Source organism: Phocoena phocoena, chromosome 19 (assembly GCF_963924675.1).
Source record: "Phocoena phocoena chromosome 19, mPhoPho1.1, whole genome shotgun sequence".
Taxonomy (NCBI): Eukaryota; Metazoa; Chordata; class Mammalia; order Artiodactyla; family Phocoenidae; genus Phocoena; species Phocoena phocoena.
In genome coordinates, this window is record NC_089237.1 from 25,530,352 (window position 1) to 25,548,348 (window position 17,997).

General features: G+C 57.9%; 2 protein-coding genes across 2 annotated transcripts; one reads left to right on the forward strand and one right to left on the reverse strand.

The window, feature by feature from the left end:
• The first annotated feature begins 1,021 nt into the window (after window positions 1–1,021).
• RASL10B (RAS like family 10 member B) lies at window positions 1,022–6,552 on the forward strand. Its single transcript, XM_065897641.1, has 3 exons — window positions 1,022–1,355; window positions 5,671–5,795; window positions 6,282–6,552. Exons 1-3 carry the CDS (start codon window positions 1,140–1,142, stop codon window positions 6,550–6,552), a joined length of 612 nt encoding a protein of 203 aa, XP_065753713.1. The 5' UTR covers window positions 1,022–1,139.
• Window positions 6,553–9,689: 3,137 nt separating this feature from the next.
• On the reverse strand, window positions 9,690–16,873 carry GAS2L2 (growth arrest specific 2 like 2). Its single transcript, XM_065897601.1, has 6 exons — window positions 16,489–16,873; window positions 14,823–15,067; window positions 13,870–13,977; window positions 12,655–12,751; window positions 11,800–12,052; window positions 9,690–11,223 (listed from the first exon to the last, which is right to left on the reverse strand). The coding sequence occupies exons 1-6, from the start codon at window positions 16,871–16,873 to the stop codon at window positions 9,690–9,692; spliced, it is 2,622 nt and encodes an 873-aa protein (XP_065753673.1).
• Window positions 16,874–17,997: the final 1,124 nt, after the last annotated feature.

Consider the following 17,997-nt stretch of genomic DNA (forward strand, 5'->3'; position numbering starts at 1 on the left):
ACCAGAGCTGGGATTTATACCCATGCTCTAAAGTCACTGAAACTGAGCAAGAAGGAGCTAACGAATCCATGTCAAGGTTCAATCCCGTAGCAGCCCTTTCCCGGGCACCTGCTGCATGCCAGGTCCTCTGAGCTCAGGGGGTTGCCAGATAATCAGACCCAGCCCTTGGCCTGTGGCCTACGCCAGCTAGAATCCCTAAACTTGAAAGCTGAAGTACTGCAACACTGTAGAAAGGAGTAGCCCGCCTTTCCCAGCTGTGTGCCTGGGCTCGTGTCTCCCTCCCTCTGGATCTTCTCTCCAAAGTGGGAATACCTATTACCTGGGGATACTGTATCGACTAAGGATAACCACGTGGGCATGCTGACTTAGAGTAACTGCTCCACAGGTGTCACGCTCCACAGAGCCAAAGTCATCGGCCAATCCAGGGATTCTCAGCAGGGGGTGCTTGGGAAGGTGGGGGCAGCGCATTTTGGGTCATCATGGTCACTAGAAGCTGCTGCTGGCAAGTACCTCCAGGCAGCTGGGGATGTAAAATGCCCTGCTCGATAAAGAATTCTCTCTCCACAAACTGCCAGGACTGCCTCCACGGAGACGCACTGGCCTGGTCTCACTCCTGAGGACCAGGAGGCCAAGGCTGCGAGGCGTTGCTGTCTTGCCCCGGGCTCAGTGGGAAGGCTGGGACTTGAAGCCAAGTCTAGTGCTCTTTCCACTCCGCTCTGCGGCCTGCCTGGGTCTGGGAGTCAGACCGGCCAAAAGTCAGGTCATAATACAAGTCAAGAAAGATTGATTCCCACTGATGGGATGGACGGCAGGGAGAATGGAGAAGGAAGGATGGGGAGGTTCTGGATAGATGGGATAGGGGCTCTGGGGAAGGGAAGGCATCCCAAGTGGCAGTAGTAACAGCTCCAGTGACATTCTCCAAGGTAGAAAAGTACAGGATATGTCCAAGGAGGAGAAGCCAGCCCCACCAAGCCCACCTCTTGTTTCCACAGTCCAGGTGGAGGCCGCAGAGGGTCCAGGGCAAGCAGGGGCAGCGATGATTGGTCCTGACGGTGGCTGAGCCCCCAGCCCCTGGAATATGCAGCCCGGGGGAGCCCCAGGCAGCGGCGAGGACGAGGTGGCGGAGCGGGGCGGGAGGCATGGTCTCCACCTACCGGGTGGCCGTGCTGGGGGCGCGAGGCGTGGGCAAGAGTGCCATCGTGCGCCAGTTCCTGTACAACGAGTTCAGCGAGGTCTGCGTGCCCACCACCGCCCGCCGCCTCTACCTGCCTGCTGTCGTCATGAACGGCCACGTGCACGACCTCCAGATCCTCGACTTCCCGCCCATCAGCGCCTTCCCTGTCAATACGCTGCAGGTAGGGGGGTGGGGGTGGGGGACAGGGTGGAGGACAGCCTGGACCCCAACCCTCTCCTGGCTCCGGCCCTGTTGCTGGCTTTGAGAACTCCACGCTGCACCACGGGCCGCCCTACTTAGAGCTGTGCCAGGAATCCATTCATTTGTGCACTGGTTTATTCAACAAATATTTGATGAACGTCTAATGTGTACCAGGCCCTGTGGTGGGCACTGGGATAGAATGGTGCTCAAGAGAGAGCAGTTTGCTCTCAAGGAACTCATAGTCTGGTGAGAAGAAAAACAGTCAGCTATTACATAGTTCCATGAGTGTCATGATTGCAGGGGATGCGGGAACTAAGACAGCCCTGAAGGGGCATCTGTCCCACGAAGGTGTGTGAGGGTGGGGGTCACAGGAGGTGATGTCTCAGCTAGGTAGGATCTGGGCAGGTAAGGGGCAGTGGAGAGAAAGGCATAGAGCGCCGGATGCCTGTTAATATTCTGGGCGCTGCCTCCCATGGCCTCAGACCCACGTCATCTGTAGAAGGGACAACAGAAGAAAAGGCTGGGACCTGGGAAAGGTGTTCTCAGAGACTGGAGACCCCAATCAGATCTCTTGCCCAAGGGCCTTTTCTCTTAAGTGATGGTTTGTCCCCTGACCTCAGGACTGGCCCTCGGGGCGGCTTTTCCTGCAGGGGTTGGATTCAGATGCCCCCAGTGCCCTGGCTTACAGGGTCCAGCCTGCAGGACCGGGTCCTTCTTCCTGCTCTCTACCTCTGGCTTGAGCGGGGGTCGGATGCAGGGGGAAGCTGAGCCCTAGACATGTTGGCTCACCAAAGAAGCCCCTGACCAGAGCACAGAGTTTCTCCAGGAAGGCTAGGCATGGTGGAGGCCCGGAGGGCAGGGGCCACCGCTTGGCCAGTTGTAACTGTGCAAATACAGCAATCTCTCGGGTGGAGCTGGGGGCTGGGGAAGGGCTCAGGCTCAGCACTGTGTCGGCAACTCCGGGCAGGAGGACCTTCGCCCAACCTCGGGGACACCTGTCTCTCCCATCCTAGGTGTGGGAGCATCAGCACCAAAGACAAAAGCCTGATCCACACATCACGCCTTGGAAACAGTGAGGTCTGGGCAGTGGGTCCAAGGTCAGGTGCTCTGTTTCTCCTCCAGAGGAGACTAACAGTAGCCTGAGTGGATGCTCAGATCCCGCTCTGGTCCTGTGCATTGAGCTGGGTTTATTTTTCACATTCTGTTGTGTGTTTAAATTGTAATTTCGATTTTGGAATCGGGAAGATACAATTTAAAAGCCCAAACTTTGTTAAAACAAACAAACAAAAAGTACACCCAAAGAAATCTCAGTCCCACCCCTGCTCCCTTTACCCCAGTTCTTGCCCCATTCTATAGCCATTCTCATTGGTTTTTTTATTCACACTTCCAGTTTTTCTTTACACAAATAAGAAAATGTATTCTTATTCCACTTCCCTTCTTGCATTAAAAACAAAAACTGTCTGCACCTTTTGTTTGTTTGTTTGGGTTTTTTCTTTGTTTGTTTGTTTTTTTGGCTTGACATTTTAACCTGGAGGTCTTTCCATGTCAGTATCTAGAGGTCTTCTTCATTCTTTTTTCATGGCTACACTGTATCCCATTGGAAAGATGTACTATGAAGTCCCCTCTTGTTGGACAAGTGGGTTGTTTCCAAACTTTTGCTTCAAAACAATGCCACAGTGAATAGCCTTGTAATAGTCATTTTGTATACACAGGAAGGCATATCTGTGGGATCGATTTCTGGAAATGGCCTCGCTAGGTCAAAGGATAAATGCAACTGGAGTTTGGAAGGTGCCAGATTCCACCCCCCACCTCCATTAAGGTGCATAGTTTGTGCTCCTGTGAGGGATGTTACATGAGTGCTCGTTTCCCTAAAGCCATCAGAGTGTATTGTCAAACTTTTGGATTTTTGCCAGTCTGATAGATGAGATAGGATAATCTCAGTGTACTTTTTATTTACATCTCTGCTTATGAGTGAAGTTGAGCATCTTTTCATATGTTTGAGGGCCTTTGCCTTTCTTTTTCTGAAAACTGTTAATGCCTTTGCCCATCTTTCTGTTGGATCATTGGCCTTTTTCTTCCTGATCGACCCTGAGTTTTGGACTCTACAAGGATGTCCAAGACTTCACCCCTGAAGCACAAGAAAGGGACTTTGAGCAAAGAAGTGCTGAGACAGGATCCTGCATGCCCCAAAGATCAAATAGTAGAATCCCACTGGTTACTCTCTGAAAATAAGAATACATTCTTCCCCAATGCCAGATGAGATCCAGCCCAGGAGAGCGGCGTTTCTAGGGTCGTCTCAGCTGTTGCTTCTGCAGCCTCTCTCCTCCTATCAGAGAAGGAAGCTGAGGTTAGAGGGCGTGTGCAACCCACCCAAGGAAGGAGCAGCAAATGCATGGTTGGCACCCAGGTGGCTGAGGCTCCCTCAGCTCCTGTGTCCTTGGAACTGGACTCAGTTTCCATTGCTCCTTCTCTGTCTTGATACAGCTCCAAGATGGTCTTTTACCATCTGGAATGCTGCATGGAGCTAGCTGGAAGGCAAGCTGAGCTTTCTTACTCCCTCCCTTCAATCAGGGGTGAAGGGGCAACCCAGCCAATCGGGAGCCTTCTTCCTCTCCCTTTTAGGAGCCCCCAGAGAGGAGTGGGTGGGAGGCAGCCTGGAGGCCCCCTTGAGGAGGTAGCATGTTGGGAGAGAGGTGGGGCTGTCTCCCTCGAAGGCTGGCAGCTGTTCTCTCTCCCCAGCAGAGAGCTGGAAGAATGTGGGAGCCTCTCTGCCTATTTCCCCATCCCTCCCACTTCCTGCTGATCTCCGCTCCTTGCATGGGGTGGAGGAGGAACAGCGTACACTCTGGGGTCCCAAGCGCCCAGAGGTCCTGTGTCCAGTGGAATACAGTCTTTCCTGGCCTGAGAAACCAGTTCATGGTTTCCTATGAGTTTAGATTTGTCCTCAGCACCTTCCCCCTGCACCAAAGTTAAAACTCAGCACAAAGAAAAGATGCCACATCATCTCCCTGGAGAAATCCACTGCAGCCGCTTCTAAGCCTTTGAATCGGGAAGTGCTTCTCTGGAGTCAGACTTAACTCTCCACCACTGTCGCCCAAGTCTTTTCCCTTTTAATCCTTCTCTGCAGTGTAGAACCAGCTGTAGTCCTCCATGCCTGATCCCTACCCCAATTCAGCTCATAAGCTGGCACAGGAGATATGCCTGCCTCTCCCTCTAGTCTTTTGCCAGGGCTCTAGTTCCTAGAGAAAACCCTAGTTCCCCTTGTCCTGGGAGGCCTCTGCCTCCCCAGACTTCAGGGAGGCCCTTCTTTCCACACTCTGGCTGCTTTCTGCTGCTGCCCTTGCAGTTCTCATCTGCTGGCAGGTTAATTAGCTAACTCATCTCTTAAGCAATCTTCTCTTTCCCGCACTCAGGCTTGCCTGGGGCCTGTTCAGCTTGGGCCCTTCCCAGAGAATTTGCCACAGGCATTCAGGAAGTTCCATCTCCCTGGAGCTGCCCTGGGGCCCTGCTCTACATCAGCCCCCATTAGGCATCCAGTCTCAACCTTTTTCTCCTCAGGCCTCCTTCTTCTCAACTTTGAGGGCAGAGTGAAGCAAACAGAAGGGGCACATCAGGTAGCAATCTAAGTAAGGGCTGCCTTACAGGCAGGAATTGGGTTGATTCCAGCACGGACCAGGTGGGATTCAGGACCGTGGAGAGTTCACCAGCCTAGGTAGTGGAATTAAAGAGCCTAGGAGGAGGAGGTATGTAAAAAATGAGGAAGGCTGGACTCTGGTCCTCTAGAGCTCACAGCAGAAGTGGGTACTTGGGAATGGAAACAGCTCTGACCAAGGTATAATTGAACTGTTCTTAGAACACAGAGGATGAAGGGAATAGTCCCCTGCTTGCGGGAAGGCTTCTTAGAGGAGGAAGAGGCATCTGAGCTGAGGCCTGGGAAGATAGGATTTCAACAGGTCCAACAACTGGCTCAGGGCTGGGCTCGTAGAGGCGCTTAATAAATGTAGTCGAACAAAGGACCTGGATGGATGGACTGGGGAACAAAATGGGACAAGGCAGATCTCAGCTCCAGGAGTGCACAGGACAGACAGCGGCCCTGCCCCATCCTGGCTTGGAGGTGGGGAAGCCACACCTGAGCTCTGCCGTTGTGCCCCGGGCCTGGCCTCCCGGGGATCGGTGGGTGTGCAAGTCTTAGGGTACAGTGGCAGGTGAGAGTGCTGTGTATGGCGGGAGGTGGCTGGGGGCAAGGGGAGCCCTTATGGCTGCTCTGACCTTGGTGCTGGCTGGGGGTGTTGCAGGAGTGGGCAGACGCCTGCTGCAGGGGACTCCGGAGCGTCCACGCCTACATCCTGGTCTACGACATCTGCTGCTTTGACAGCTTTGAGTACGTCAAGACCATCCGCCAGCAGATCCTAGAGACGAGGTGAGGTGCCAGGATACACTCCACTGCCACCTCAGTGGGTGCCCCTATGCTGGCCACTTCCTGTGAAAAGGGTGCAGTGGGAGGGAAACAGATCACGTGCCTCTGGTTCCCACACATACTCAAACACACACTCACGACATTTTGCCGTCCCCGTTTCTGTTAGCTCATTTTGGGACCCTTACCATGGGGTGGCTAGTCTAGTGCAGTAAAGAGCAGAGGCTAGGGGAAGGAGACTTCCAGGGCGCCTCAGCCGCATGACTTTAAGCCAGGCTCAGGTTCCTCATCTGTACAATGGGGAGAACATTAACACCCACCTTTTGCATCAGTTGCGTCAGTTACAGCGCTGCGCCTGGAACAGATGGATGGTGGTAGCAGTAGTATTGACCAGGCACAGCCCGCCCTTCTTGAAGTCCGGGGCCGGGGTGGGGGCGGGGGAGGTTGTGAGACTAGACTGTGGGGTTCTGAGATTCCCACCTCGCCCAGCAGGGTGATCGGCACCTCGGAGACGCCCATCATCATCGTGGGCAACAAGAGGGACCTGCAGCGCGGACGCGTGATCCCGCGCTGGAACGTGTCACACCTGGTGCGCAAGACCTGGAAGTGCGGCTACGTGGAGTGCTCGGCCAAGTACAACTGGCACATCCTGCTGCTCTTCAGCGAGCTGCTCAAGAGCGTCGGCTGCGCCCGCTGCAAGCACGTGCACGCCGCCCTGCGCTTCCAGGGCGCGCTGCGCCGCAACCGCTGCGCCATCATGTGACGCCGCGCCCCACGGGCCGCAGCCCCGGCGGGCCCGGGCGGGGAGGGGCAGGAAGAGAACTCCTGGACCGCCCCCGCAGCCACGCCCTCCCCGGGAGAGGCGGAGGGCGAGAGGGAGCTTCTCCTTAGCTGCCCCGTTCTCCCCCCCTCTCCCGCGTCTGTCTTCCTGGGACGGCCGCCTTTAGTGCTGTAGTCCGTGCAGAGCCCAGCCGGGCCCCTAGGAGCGCCGCCGCCCCTGGGGGTTGCGGGTGAGCGCGTGAACCGGAGGGCGGGGGTGGAGAGGTGCATTCTTGACCGGGCCCGCACCCGTCACCTCCAGAAAGTGTCTGTCATTGTTCCGCGTCTTCTTCTCCCGTGTCTGTCTGTCTGCCCAAGCGTCAGTTGGTCCTCAGCTGTCTTACCCACCCTCGCCACCTCCAGCTTCGTTCACAGGGCTCTCATTTTATCCACCCCCTGTCGCAGGTCCCGGCAGCACCTCTTCGTGAGGCCAGCCTTCTGACCGTCAGCACCACCGGCACGGGGCGGGGCGATGCGGGTGGCCCAGGGACCACAACCGGGGTCCGAGGGTTGGAGTCCTGGATCAGTCAGGGGGAGAAGGCAGAGCTCCCCCCGCTTCCAGGGAGACCTCCCTGCCCAACAGCCCCAATAGACGCACCAAGCTACCTTCCAGCCTTAACTCGATGGTCTGTCCCTGCCGGGTGCCCCGCTCCCACTTCCTGACCCTAAAGTCAGATCACCCTCTGGGTTCAACATTTTTTTCTTGACCGAGTGTGGAGAGGGAATGCCCACAAATGATAGATTTATTTCCATGATGCCAGCTTCCAGTGGTCTGCCAGACTGGAGGATGTTTGGGGGGGAGGGGGGGTGTGTGTGGTGGTGGGCGGGGTGTGGAGGGAGGCAGTCACGTCGTGCCAGGGAAGACTCTTTCTCCCCATCTGACCCCAAGCTGACTGCCCCAGACCTTGCCCGCCTTGAATCTCAGATTACCCCGATTAATCTGGGGAGGGGCAGAGCCGGGAAAAGAATTATGGGAACCCCTATGCTTGGGGGAGATGTACCGGCATCCCCACCCCTGGATGGAGGCCCTCAGGATCTGACGCCCCCTCGTCCCGACACCAGTTGGCCCCATGCCTTGACTCACCCCGCCCCATTTTCTCCGGCTGCCTGGCCAGTTTCTACCTCTTGTCACCGGAGCTGATCACTGTCAGTTTTGTACCGATTTAGAAATAACAAAAGTAATGAAGATACTAGGAGTGACCTGCGGGATTACTGGGGGATTTGGAGGGCGGGAGAAATGGTGCGAGTCCCCGGCCGCCTAGCCAAGTTCTCCCTGAGGCTGAGCCCTCAGCCCTTCTCTGGTGGGAGGATAGCGAGGTCCCTTGTTAGAAGAGAGAAGGAGAGAACAGCCTAGCCTCGATGTAGCCAAGCTGTGGCGTATAGACCAGGAAACCAGGTAGCTCGGGGTGGTGATGGAGAGGAGTCTGGGGGAGGCGTCATGGGTGGCAAACTTCTCATCCAGATCCAGCGTCAGAGGGAAGCTTCAATGCTCTCTTCTGCTTCCCCAGGTGATTCCCACTCCGCTCACTGGGGGTGACGCAGCCCGACAGTGACTGCCCTGACCTTGGGCAGTCCAGTATTTTGGGGTTCTGGTCCCTACTGTGCTGCATGGCTTTGGGCAAGTGACCTGCCCTCTCTGAGCCTCCCTCTGAAGCAGAGGAGGTGGCTCCCCTCCCCCCCACACCTTGGAGTGGCTGGGAGGGTAAGGAAGAGTGGCTGCCCCCCTTTATCCCCTGCATCCCTGCCCCCTGACTCACCAGGGGGATGGGGTGAGTGGTGACAGCATCTCACCTGCCCCATCACTGTCACCCCCAGCTCTGAGGCACCTGAGGTGAGAGTGAGGGACCCAGGCCTCTGGCTGCCCCCTGTGGGAGCCATTGGAATGTATTGCCTGGCTGGCCCCCTTCACCCACCCTCTCACCCCCGCTTCACCCCAGATCTTTGATTTTGATTCCTTCCGCCCCCGTTCTGAGTGTCTGTCCTTCACCCTGCCCTCCCTTCCCCAGGGTTTCCCACCACAGGGTCTGGAAGTGTGTGTGACGCCCACTGCGCTGTGATCAGAAGTCAGATTAAAAATCAGGGAGTGTTTTCCCTCGTTTCTGTACCAAGGTGTTGGCTCAGTTCCTGCCGTGGGAAGGAAGGGACTCCCTGCAGGGTTTCTGCCTGCTGAGCTCTGGAGGGACAGACAGTCTGGGCGATGAGGTGGCCTGAGTCCTGAAGCCCAGGCCCACCAGGAGAATGAAGGGAAAGGGAGAGAGCTGGGAACTCATCTCCTCTCCACCTACCCCGCCAGGTGATCAAAACCATTCAGAAGAGAAGCATAACATCTCCCTCTGCCACTTTCTTGGGAAGACTTTCGGAAGTGGACTCAATCCCAGCTTCTGCCTTTGTGCCTTCCTCCCACTAGTGGCCGAGGCTCTGCAGCCCCCCCGGCCCACACCCATCATAACTCCAGGCGTGTCGATGTTAAGGAATGCTCTCAGCCATCCCTCTTGACTCAGTGATCTCAGTTCCCAGCCCCCCAGAGCAAAGTTTTGAAGTCCTGCAGGAGCCTGTGTGGGGGCGACCTTGTCCCTGTCCGTGATGCTCATGTAGCAGCCTCTTCCAGGAGAGGGCTGTCTGGCAAGGTTGGCTGGGGCTGCAGAGGGGAAACCTCTCTCACCCCAGCTCCCTCCCCCTCTTCCCCTCCAGCGGGGAAATGCTGCCACACCTTCCTGCACCGTGGCAGAGTGAAGGACTCAAGAGCTGGGGGCTCAGGGACAGACCCACTCATGTTTAGTAACTTATAAGAGCTGTGGAAATGGGCATGGCCGGAGGACAGAGCACAGGAATTTGGGGAGCTGTTCTGGGAGACAGTAGCCCTACCACCCTGGAATTGGACTGGGACTCATGGGTTGCCCTCCTGCTCAACCGACCAGATGGAGTCTCTGTTTGTCTTCTAAACTCTCCTGGCCAAGGCCCTGTATTGAGGTGAGGGACCTTCCTTTCTGTTCCTGCAGTTGGGAGTGCAACGAATACACGGGCATCCTTTCACTTCCCTCCTCCCCTATACCCACAGGCTCGGGGAGGAGAAGCTCCTTCTCACACCCAAGACTCCTCCTCAGGTGAGGCAGGGGCTTGATCAAGCTGCTGAGGCCCCTGGCCCTCCAAAGGCGGGGAGCTGCTCTCCAGTGGTGCAGCTGGCCCTTTCCTCTCCTCTCCCTCCTCCTTCTCCCTCGCCGAGGCTCCATCCCCCAGGGCTGCCTTCCCTCCATTGCTGCCCAGCACTGCTCTCACCAGCCTGCCCCTGGGGGGTGCCTTGGCTGGACCCAGGTGGAGGTAGGTCAATGGCTTGGGGATTCGTGAAGGCTGTTTCTCGGGCCTGTGGTCTCTCCGGGGCCGAATCCTGTGCCTGAGCTTCAGCTTGTAGATGGATGGGACTCTCCGGGGCTTCCGGAGTGTTCTCTTGCCCTTGCCTGGACATGCCTTGGCTTTATCGGAACTGGGGGCGGAGGGCGAAGGTGTGGAGGACTCTGGGGTGGCAGACACAGCAGGGGCTGAGCAGTCCTGCCCCCTTTGAGCTGGGACCTTCGTTGTCCTGGCACCCCTGGCACTTGGGCTTGCTTTTGTCCTCAGCCCACTCTCTTTGGCTCCCAGTTTCCCTTTTGGGTTTCCTGGGCCTGCACTTACAGCTGGCTTAGGGCAGCCTGTAGGGGCTGCCTTCCAGGCTCCCAGGTCCACCTTAAGGAGGGGTGGGGGGCCCTGAGCAAGTTCTTGGATGACTTTGTCATAAGGACCCCCAGGCTCAGGCCACCGCCCACCCAGACTGGGCACGTAGACTCCACTGCGAGACGCTGCGCCCTGGGGGCAGACAGCGGCCACCTGTAGCAGCTTCATGCTGGCCAAAAGCTGCTCCCCAAGGCTGTGGTGGATGGCTTGCTCCTTGATCCCACCCGAGGGCAGGGGAGTGCACCTCCCCTCCTGGTGCTGTGGACCCAGGCCCCAGGGCTCTCTGGCCTCTGCTGTCACCTGGACATCCAGCTTCTGGTCCTCTTGCCTCTCTTCCACAGAGCAGTCCCCATGGCTGGACCCAGACAGGTCCCCAGTGACGGCCCTTAATGGAATGGGCCCTCTCCCCAGTTCTGTCCTGGGACCTCCACTTGCAGTCCCTGGAAAGCTTCTTCCCAGAGTCAGGGGGCAAGCTGGGGGCAACCGGACCAGGATCTTGATGGGTCCTTTAACAGGGGATGGAGAATGGACAGATACTGTCTCCCTAAGCTGGGAGGAGGCACCCTCGGCCTCATCCCCGGGTGGTGGCCTGGGGCCCACAGACTTGGCTGGGCTGGAGGAACAAGGCAGGGGAGTTGCTCCTCCTGCTGGTGTCCCTGTGGTAGTGGCCTCAGGGGCTTGGAGTCCCTGGGGGATGGGGGTCCTGGCACGAGTTCCCCAGCTGTCTGTCTCCTCATGAACCCAAGATGTGGGAGTCCTTCTCCTGGGGAGTTCAGGGGGGTATCTGTCCTCCCTCTTCCCTGAGGAGGTGCCTCGGCCGCTGGGAGTAGGTGAGGATTGGGGGCTCGGTGGGCTGTCCCCATCTGGCAGCTGCCTCCAAGACGGGGCGAGTGACTTCTCCTGGCACCTGAAAGGGAGAATCATAGGTTATCGGCAGGGTTATCTGATCCAGTCCCCTGGCTCCCAGTCCCCTGGCTCTGCGAAGGGATGGCCTTTCCCCAGCCAGAACTCCCAGGGGGTCAGACTTCATGTTGAATGAAGCAGATGCTCCCTCTCCCCCGTGCCTGCCAGAGACTCTTCCTTACAGCAGATACTGTTTAAGTCTGTCCTCCCCCATTCCCTGTGTAGCAGATAGAAAGCAGCCTGGTCTGGACCCCAGGTTGCTTCAGATCCCACAACTACAGGTCACCAGTCTTGGGTGGGGAGGGTCTTAGTTTCTGCTCTACCAGGAAATGGCAGAGGGACCGTGGGTAAGTCTGTTCCCTTTATGGGCCTCAGCCTCCTCATCTGTGAAATGGGAGGGTGTATGAAGTTAACTAGATGATCCTAAATGTACTGGGTGTTTTTTGGTTCTGAACACCTGAGGTCTTGCTGGGATAGGGGCACTGCTGGGAGACCTGCTCCCCTTATCTTGGGGTGGGGTGGCCTCTGAGAATGTAGACTCCAAAGCAGGAAGAGGCCCTGCCCTGTCCCTCCCCAGTACCTCGGGAATGGTGCTGTCTCTCTGAGGATCCCTGCCCCTGCTCTCCGTTCACGGTGGGGTGTAGGGGCGGAGGCAGCAGGGGGCCTCTGCTTTCGACCTGAAGAGGTGTATGTCTTCCAGTCCACGGAGGGCAGGGGGCTCTGGGAGCGGCTGATGGTCATTGTAGGCTGGGGCTGTGAGGGCCCATCGTCCACCCTCACTGCATGCTGCACCAGTGGGACAGGGGGCTTCAGGAAGCTGCCCGTCTTGTGTGCTACCAACACAGCCCCCCAGAGACAGGAGAGGAAGAAAGGGTTAAACTCCTGCTGACGGGGTCCAGCGTTCCCTCCCCCAGCTGTCCCACACCCTGAATCCTGCATTAGAGACAGTGGGACCTACTGTGACAGTGACAGCACCAGAATTTCCTCAAGGGAGGGGTTTAGGGGATGAAATCTGGTCAGAGGGCCTGGCTGGGGGACTTGTTTAAAGCTGCAAGTCCACATCTTTAACTTAGATTGCATGCTTATGTGGGGTAGCTTGAGGTGCTGATGGACATTACGGGAAGACTAAAGACCCTTCCAAATCATGCTTGGTGCCTCCATCAGAGCCAGGCCTAAGCCCTGCCCACATGCCCTCATGACCAAATGCTGATTCTCTGTGTATTTGGCGCCACCTTGTGGCGCAAGTTGCTACTGCCCCGTGGCTGGCCCGCTTTCCGCCTAGAACTGAGAGGCCACCCACACCTGTACCTTCTACAGTACCTTCCTTCCTCCATCCCCTGCACACCTCTTGCCCCTGGAGATCAGGCCTACCTCCCGCGTCTGCTTCCGGCCTCCTGACCTGGAGTCATAGGGAAGGGACTCTCAGGGGACTTACAGAGGGATGTGCACCGGCAGGGGTCATGTTTGTCCAGATAGTGACCGAGTGTGTCCCAGCCGCCCCCCACACGCACCATCACGTGGTTCCGGAGGATCTGCAGGGGGCAAGGGTGAGGTGGAGGGCAAGGTGAGGGAGTCCCCTCTCCATGGACCAGCCTGCAGGCCTTCAGCCCTTGCTCCCATCCACGTACACATGCACACATGTGTAGTTGGGAGCGTGCCTATGTTGCAGCCTGAGTCCCCTCCAGGACTGGCATCAGATAGCACATGTTGTCAAGGGTGGAGGCCAAGCTGACAAACAGCAAGTTGCCCCAGGGCGAGACAAGGGATCTCCCAAGCACTACCTCCCAACTCCCTCCTCTCCCTTTGCTGGGAAGCGGTTGACGCCTGCGCACGTATCAGAAACGGAGGCGCTGGCTTTGCTCTCGTGGTGTGTGTATTAAAGGACCCGCAGGAGTCCTGGCCCGACTCCACTCCAGGTCACATAGCCTCTCCAGGCGTCCACTTCCTTAGTGGAAACGGGGCGCCACAATCCATCCCCACCTGCTTCACAGAGCTCTTGGCTCAGGCTCTGGGTGAGGGCCCAGGGAGCTGGCTCTGCCCCCAGGTGTGGCCCAACCCAAGGAGAAGAAGGCTTAGCTGTGCCCCTGAGCCGCTGGCCACACCCCCAGGTGCAGACTGTTTCTGGCCAGGTGGCCAGGCATGGGGCGGGGTGGAGGGGGTGGGGAGTGGGGAGTAGTGGGAGGCACAGTTCAGAATTGTACTGCCATTCAGAAGGCACCAAGCTGGGCATGTGAGTCGCAGACCGCGGGGTTGATGTGGCTGGGCCCTGCAGGGAACACAAACTGGGCGGGGGTGGGGTGGGGGGGACGGGGTCTCAGGCCCCTTGCTGTGACCAAGCCTGTGGGTGGAAAAGTGGGAGTACGCTTCAGCCTCACTTCTGGCTGGGGAGACCCCCTTCTGAACTAAGGTGGAGGCAGATGGGCGGGGTTCTGTTTCTGGCTGCCTTCATGGACGGAGGGGACATGCTTGCCAACTTTGTCAGGAATCTTCTGGAATTCTCCAAGGGAGAGAAGGAAAGCCCCAAGGCCTGATAACTGGGGATGAATGGTGATTTCCTGTCCTTGCCTTCAGGCCTGGGCAAAGTCCCACGGAAGGAAACCTGATTCTGCCGACCCCAGAGAGGGCCCTCCACCCCCGACCAGGGACTTACCCGGATGAAGATGAGGGTGTTGGAGTCTCCCACGCGGTACTTCCCCTCGGACACCTTGACCATGGAGAACTGAACCGGGCACGTGCAGTGGCTCACCAGGCTCTGAACCTGCGGGCAGTGGGCAATGGGTTCAGCCCTCCCCTCTGCCCAGGTAGCCAAGCTCCCCCTGCACGCTGGGTCAAGCCCAACGGGCGGCCTGCCTGCCCCCCAGCCCCAAGGCTTCTGCCAAGTCAGGGCTGGGGGCTGAGAAGCAAGTAGAGAAGGCTTTTAATGGCTCAACGAGAACAAGACCTTGAGTGGTCACCTACGGCCCAGCACCCTCGTGAGTCAGCTAACAGAGGCCATGGAGTGTGATGGTTAAGGTGGGCCTTGGAACCTGACAGGTTTGGGTGGGAATCCTGCCTCCACTGCACTATAGGCCTTGCGCAAGGTAAGAAACCTCCCTGAGCTCGATTCCTTGGTGGTAGGAGTGATTCCTAGTCACAGTCAGAGCTAACTCCCAGGACAGGACCCTCTGTGCCAGACACTGGCTGAGCGCTTCACGTGCGCTGGCTCATCTAACAGCCACCGCGGTCGTGGAAGGTAGGCACGGTTACATCCCCACAGTACAGATAAGGGAGCTGAGGCACAGAGAGGGCAAATAATTTGCCCAGTCACACGGCTGCAAAGCAGTGGAACTAAGACTTAAACCAAGCCGTCAGAAAAGGTTTGCGTTCTTAACAACCGTCCCACGGGGTTTAAACGAGAGAGGCGTAGGGTGCTGGATTCATAAAGAAAACGATGAGCATCGAGGCTCCAAGTGGACACGACTTACTTAACAACCACGGGGTGAGAGAGTGTCGAGGAGGAGACTGGGGCTGAAGAACGGGGTGGCTCAGAGGGGCCGGATTCGGAGGGGGAGAGGGAGGCGGGGCGAAGGAAGGCGGGGCCGAGGGCGTGTCCGGAGTCCTCACCAATTGGTCCAGGTTGCGGAAGTGGCAGGGCGGGCGCGTGGGGGCCTCGGGCTGCGGCGGGGGGTCGGGCGGGGGCAGGGCCAGCTCCAGCCGCAGTTCCTGGTCGATCTCCTCCTCCAGCCGCACCAGGCTGGGCGCCGCGACGCCGAAGCGCCGGGCCCGGCGGCCCAGCTCCAGCAGGCACAGCACCACGTTCTTCACGTTCTTGCGCAGCACCAGGTCATCCGTCTCGAACATCAGCACCTCTGGCCGGGGCGGGAGAGGGGAGAGGAGGGTAGGCAGCCTGAGATCCCTGCTGACCTGCCCGGAGCAAGCAAGTGGAACAGGTGGGATAGCCCTGGGGCCATCCTGGACCAGGGCGCGGACGCAGGCATGGGGGATGGGGGTTTGCGTCTCAGGTTCTTGGCGGGCAAGCCAGCCCCTAGGAGGGTTTGGACAGAATTGCTCAGGTACTGAGTGCAAGACGAGGTGGCTGCCTTATGGCGGGGCGGGGTGGGGGGGAGAAGAGGGGACACAGCCAAGCGAAGGAGCCTAACTCCACCAGCCCTTCTCCCCGCTCTGTTTGCCAGGATGGGTCCAGGAGCAAGAAGCTTCCCATCCGCGCCTCTCACCTCCAGTAACCACCAGGCACCCCAGACTCAACTCCCAGCCCACACATAACCAGGCTGGGGTGAGTACAGGCTCTGGAGCCTGACTGCCAGCTTTGGAACCCTGATGCTCCCACCCACCGGATGTATGACCTTGGGCTAGTCCCAGCTTCAGTCTCCTCTTCTGTAAAACGGGAAAGTAGTCTGTTTCATGGGGTTGTTGTAGGGATAGTTATGTGTTTGCAGGCAATGTCTGGCACGTGGTAAGTGCCCGATAAAACACTGGCCTTTATCAACCCTCTAGTCCTGTTCCATATTGTGTTGCCACCCACTGGCCGGTAGGCCAGGCCTGACCCCCCTCCCTCTGCCACACCCCCACTGCCTTTGGTCTGAAGGATGGTGCGGCATCCAGATTCATCCCCGCTGCTGGGTCCAAGGCCAAGGAGATGAGGGAGCCTGATATCAGTCCTAGAGTCTTGGAAGCCCCAAACACGGCTGGCCCCTCCCTAACATCCACTTGCCTCCTCCCCTGTCCCCTCCCCACCCCACTGTAGCCCAAACACACACCTTCTTTGTGCCCCCCTGCCTAGAACTCCCTGTCCACCAAACTTCTTTTTATTCTCCAAGACTCAGCTCAAATCTCCATCCACTATATGGTCTTTCCAGGCCCATCAGGTGGCTGTTTCCGCCTCTGTCTCCCCAGCACAGATGCCTCTACTTGAGCTTCTACCACGTTGGGCTATAATTTATGCATCTTCTCAGCTGTCTCTCTTCCTGGGCCACAAACTTCTTGGCACTGGTTCTCAGCCCTCTTAGCGCTCGGTGCCCAGCACGACGTGCTACCCAAAGGAGGTAGGTGCTCGAATCATCCAATCAACACATTTATTTATTGGGGATTTCCTATGAGATTGGGAAACGGAGGCATGAAAAGGAATGAGCTGGCCCAAGGCAAATCTGGAAGGAGGACCGTGGCTCCTGACCCCTGATGCAGCCTGAGCCTCAGAGAGGAGATTGACGCCTGACAAGATAAGGGTCTGCGGTGGGGGGGGGGGGGGGGGGGGGGGGGGCAGGGTGCTTACCTTGGATACCCATCTCCTTGCGGCACCATTGGATGAAGTTGGAGATGTTGTCCCGGGCCTGGAAGGTGCCTGGCTGGGCAGCCCCATTGCAGGAAACCCCGGCCCGGGGCAGGGGAATGCTCTGGGCTCGGGCAGGTGCCTCAGCCAGGAAGGCCAGGGCGGCCTCAGTGACGGCGTTGGCGTGCTGGCACAGCACCAGGCCTGTCTCCAGTGCCTGCAGGAAGTTAGCTGCGTCAATGTCCAGCCCGTAGAGATCCCGAAGCCACTCGGCCAGGTCCTCCTTCATGGCTTCCAGGTACTGCTCCCTGGACTTAAAGGGCCGGGTGCTCCTCACCGGAGGCCTCGGGGTCCCAGGCCTCCTCCTGCCAACCCCAGGCTGGGACATGGCTGGACCACCAGCCGGGAAAGGGGCAGTTGCCTCCTCTCTCCCACAGCTGTGTCTTCACTCCTACCACCTGCTGGGTCTTGGCTGGTTCTCCCTGACTCAGGGGTTCCCCTTGTCCTCTGAGAGCCCAGGACGGCTCTGCTACTTGCCGCTGGCTTCAGCCACTGTCACTGCCGCCACTGGGCTGGGCCAGGCCTGCCCCCTCCCCCTCCCCATTCCTCAGTCCCTGCCAGAACTTTCCTACTTGGTAGCCCTGCAGCGACCTCACACCCCAGCTGCCCAGTCCGCTCAGAGGTCGCCACCTCCCAGGACAGATGGAGGTGAGGACACTCCTTTCTCCCCCCAGGGCTGGACAGGCTGTGCTAGCTGCATCCCACCCACCACCGGCCAGCCTGGAGTCTGGCTGTCGGCCTCTCCACTCTGCTTTCCTCTCCTTGGAGACAGTGACTGCTACAAACACTCCTTGTTAACCCTTCCTGGCATTGCCCGCCCTGGAGCCTGGGGAGCAGAGGAAGGCTGGGGCTGGCTTCTCTCACTTGGTTGACACTGGTGGGGGCTTTTGGGAAATGAGGGCGAGAAGCAGGGCCAGGGGATGCCATGCCCCTTGGTGTTTAGTGAGCACCATAGGATAGGGATGAAATAGATGCAGCGACAGAGTCCATACACATGAGTTTGGCCTTGGACCCTTTCCTGAAGCCCTCTGTGGCCTTCATATATTGCCTAGCCTCTCTGTGCCTTAGTTGCCTCAATTATAAAATGGGAATAATAACATCTACCTCTCCAGGGTGTTGTGAAGAATAGAGGAATCGCGAATGTGGGAAGTATCAGACTATTAAGACTGGGGGGGGGGTCCCAGCTCTCACTGATTCTCCCAGCAGCCTTGTTTGTGCACCATGCTCCCTAATTTCTCTGGAGAACCCCTCCCACTCTACCCATGTGCTTCCTCCAGAGTGGGCTGTCAATCATAGTACCTCACCCCATGGCCACAGCAATGCATTCATTCAACAAATATTTCCTGAGTACCTACTGTGTGCCACGCACTATTATAGCCCTGAGGGTGTAGCTATAAATGAAGTCCTTGACCTCATGGAGGCTGCTAATATGTTGGTGGGTGTTGGATGACA

What these genes read in the sequence shown, in the direction of transcription:
- GAS2L2 (XM_065897601.1), bottom strand. Translation starts at nt 16,873, where the DNA reads ATGTCCCAGCCTGGGGTTGGCAGGAGGAGGCCTGGGACCCCGAGGCCT. An exon ending in CAAGGAGATGGGTATCCAAG is followed by an intron (nt 15,068 to 16,488) that starts GTAAGCACCCTG and finishes CGCCCCGGCCAG; the next exon opens with AGGTGCTGATGTTCGAGACG. An exon ending in TCCGCAACCTGGACCAATTG is followed by an intron (nt 13,978 to 14,822) that starts GTGAGGACTCCG and finishes CACTGCCCGCAG; the next exon opens with GTTCAGAGCCTGGTGAGCCA.
- RASL10B (XM_065897641.1), top strand. Translation starts at nt 1,140, where the DNA reads ATGGTCTCCACCTACCGGGTGGCCGTGCTGGGGGCGCGAGGCGTGGGC. An exon ending in TCCCTGTCAATACGCTGCAG is followed by an intron (nt 1,356 to 5,670) that starts GTAGGGGGGTGG and finishes GGGGTGTTGCAG; the next exon opens with GAGTGGGCAGACGCCTGCTG. An exon ending in CAGCAGATCCTAGAGACGAG is followed by an intron (nt 5,796 to 6,281) that starts GTGAGGTGCCAG and finishes CTCGCCCAGCAG; the next exon opens with GGTGATCGGCACCTCGGAGA.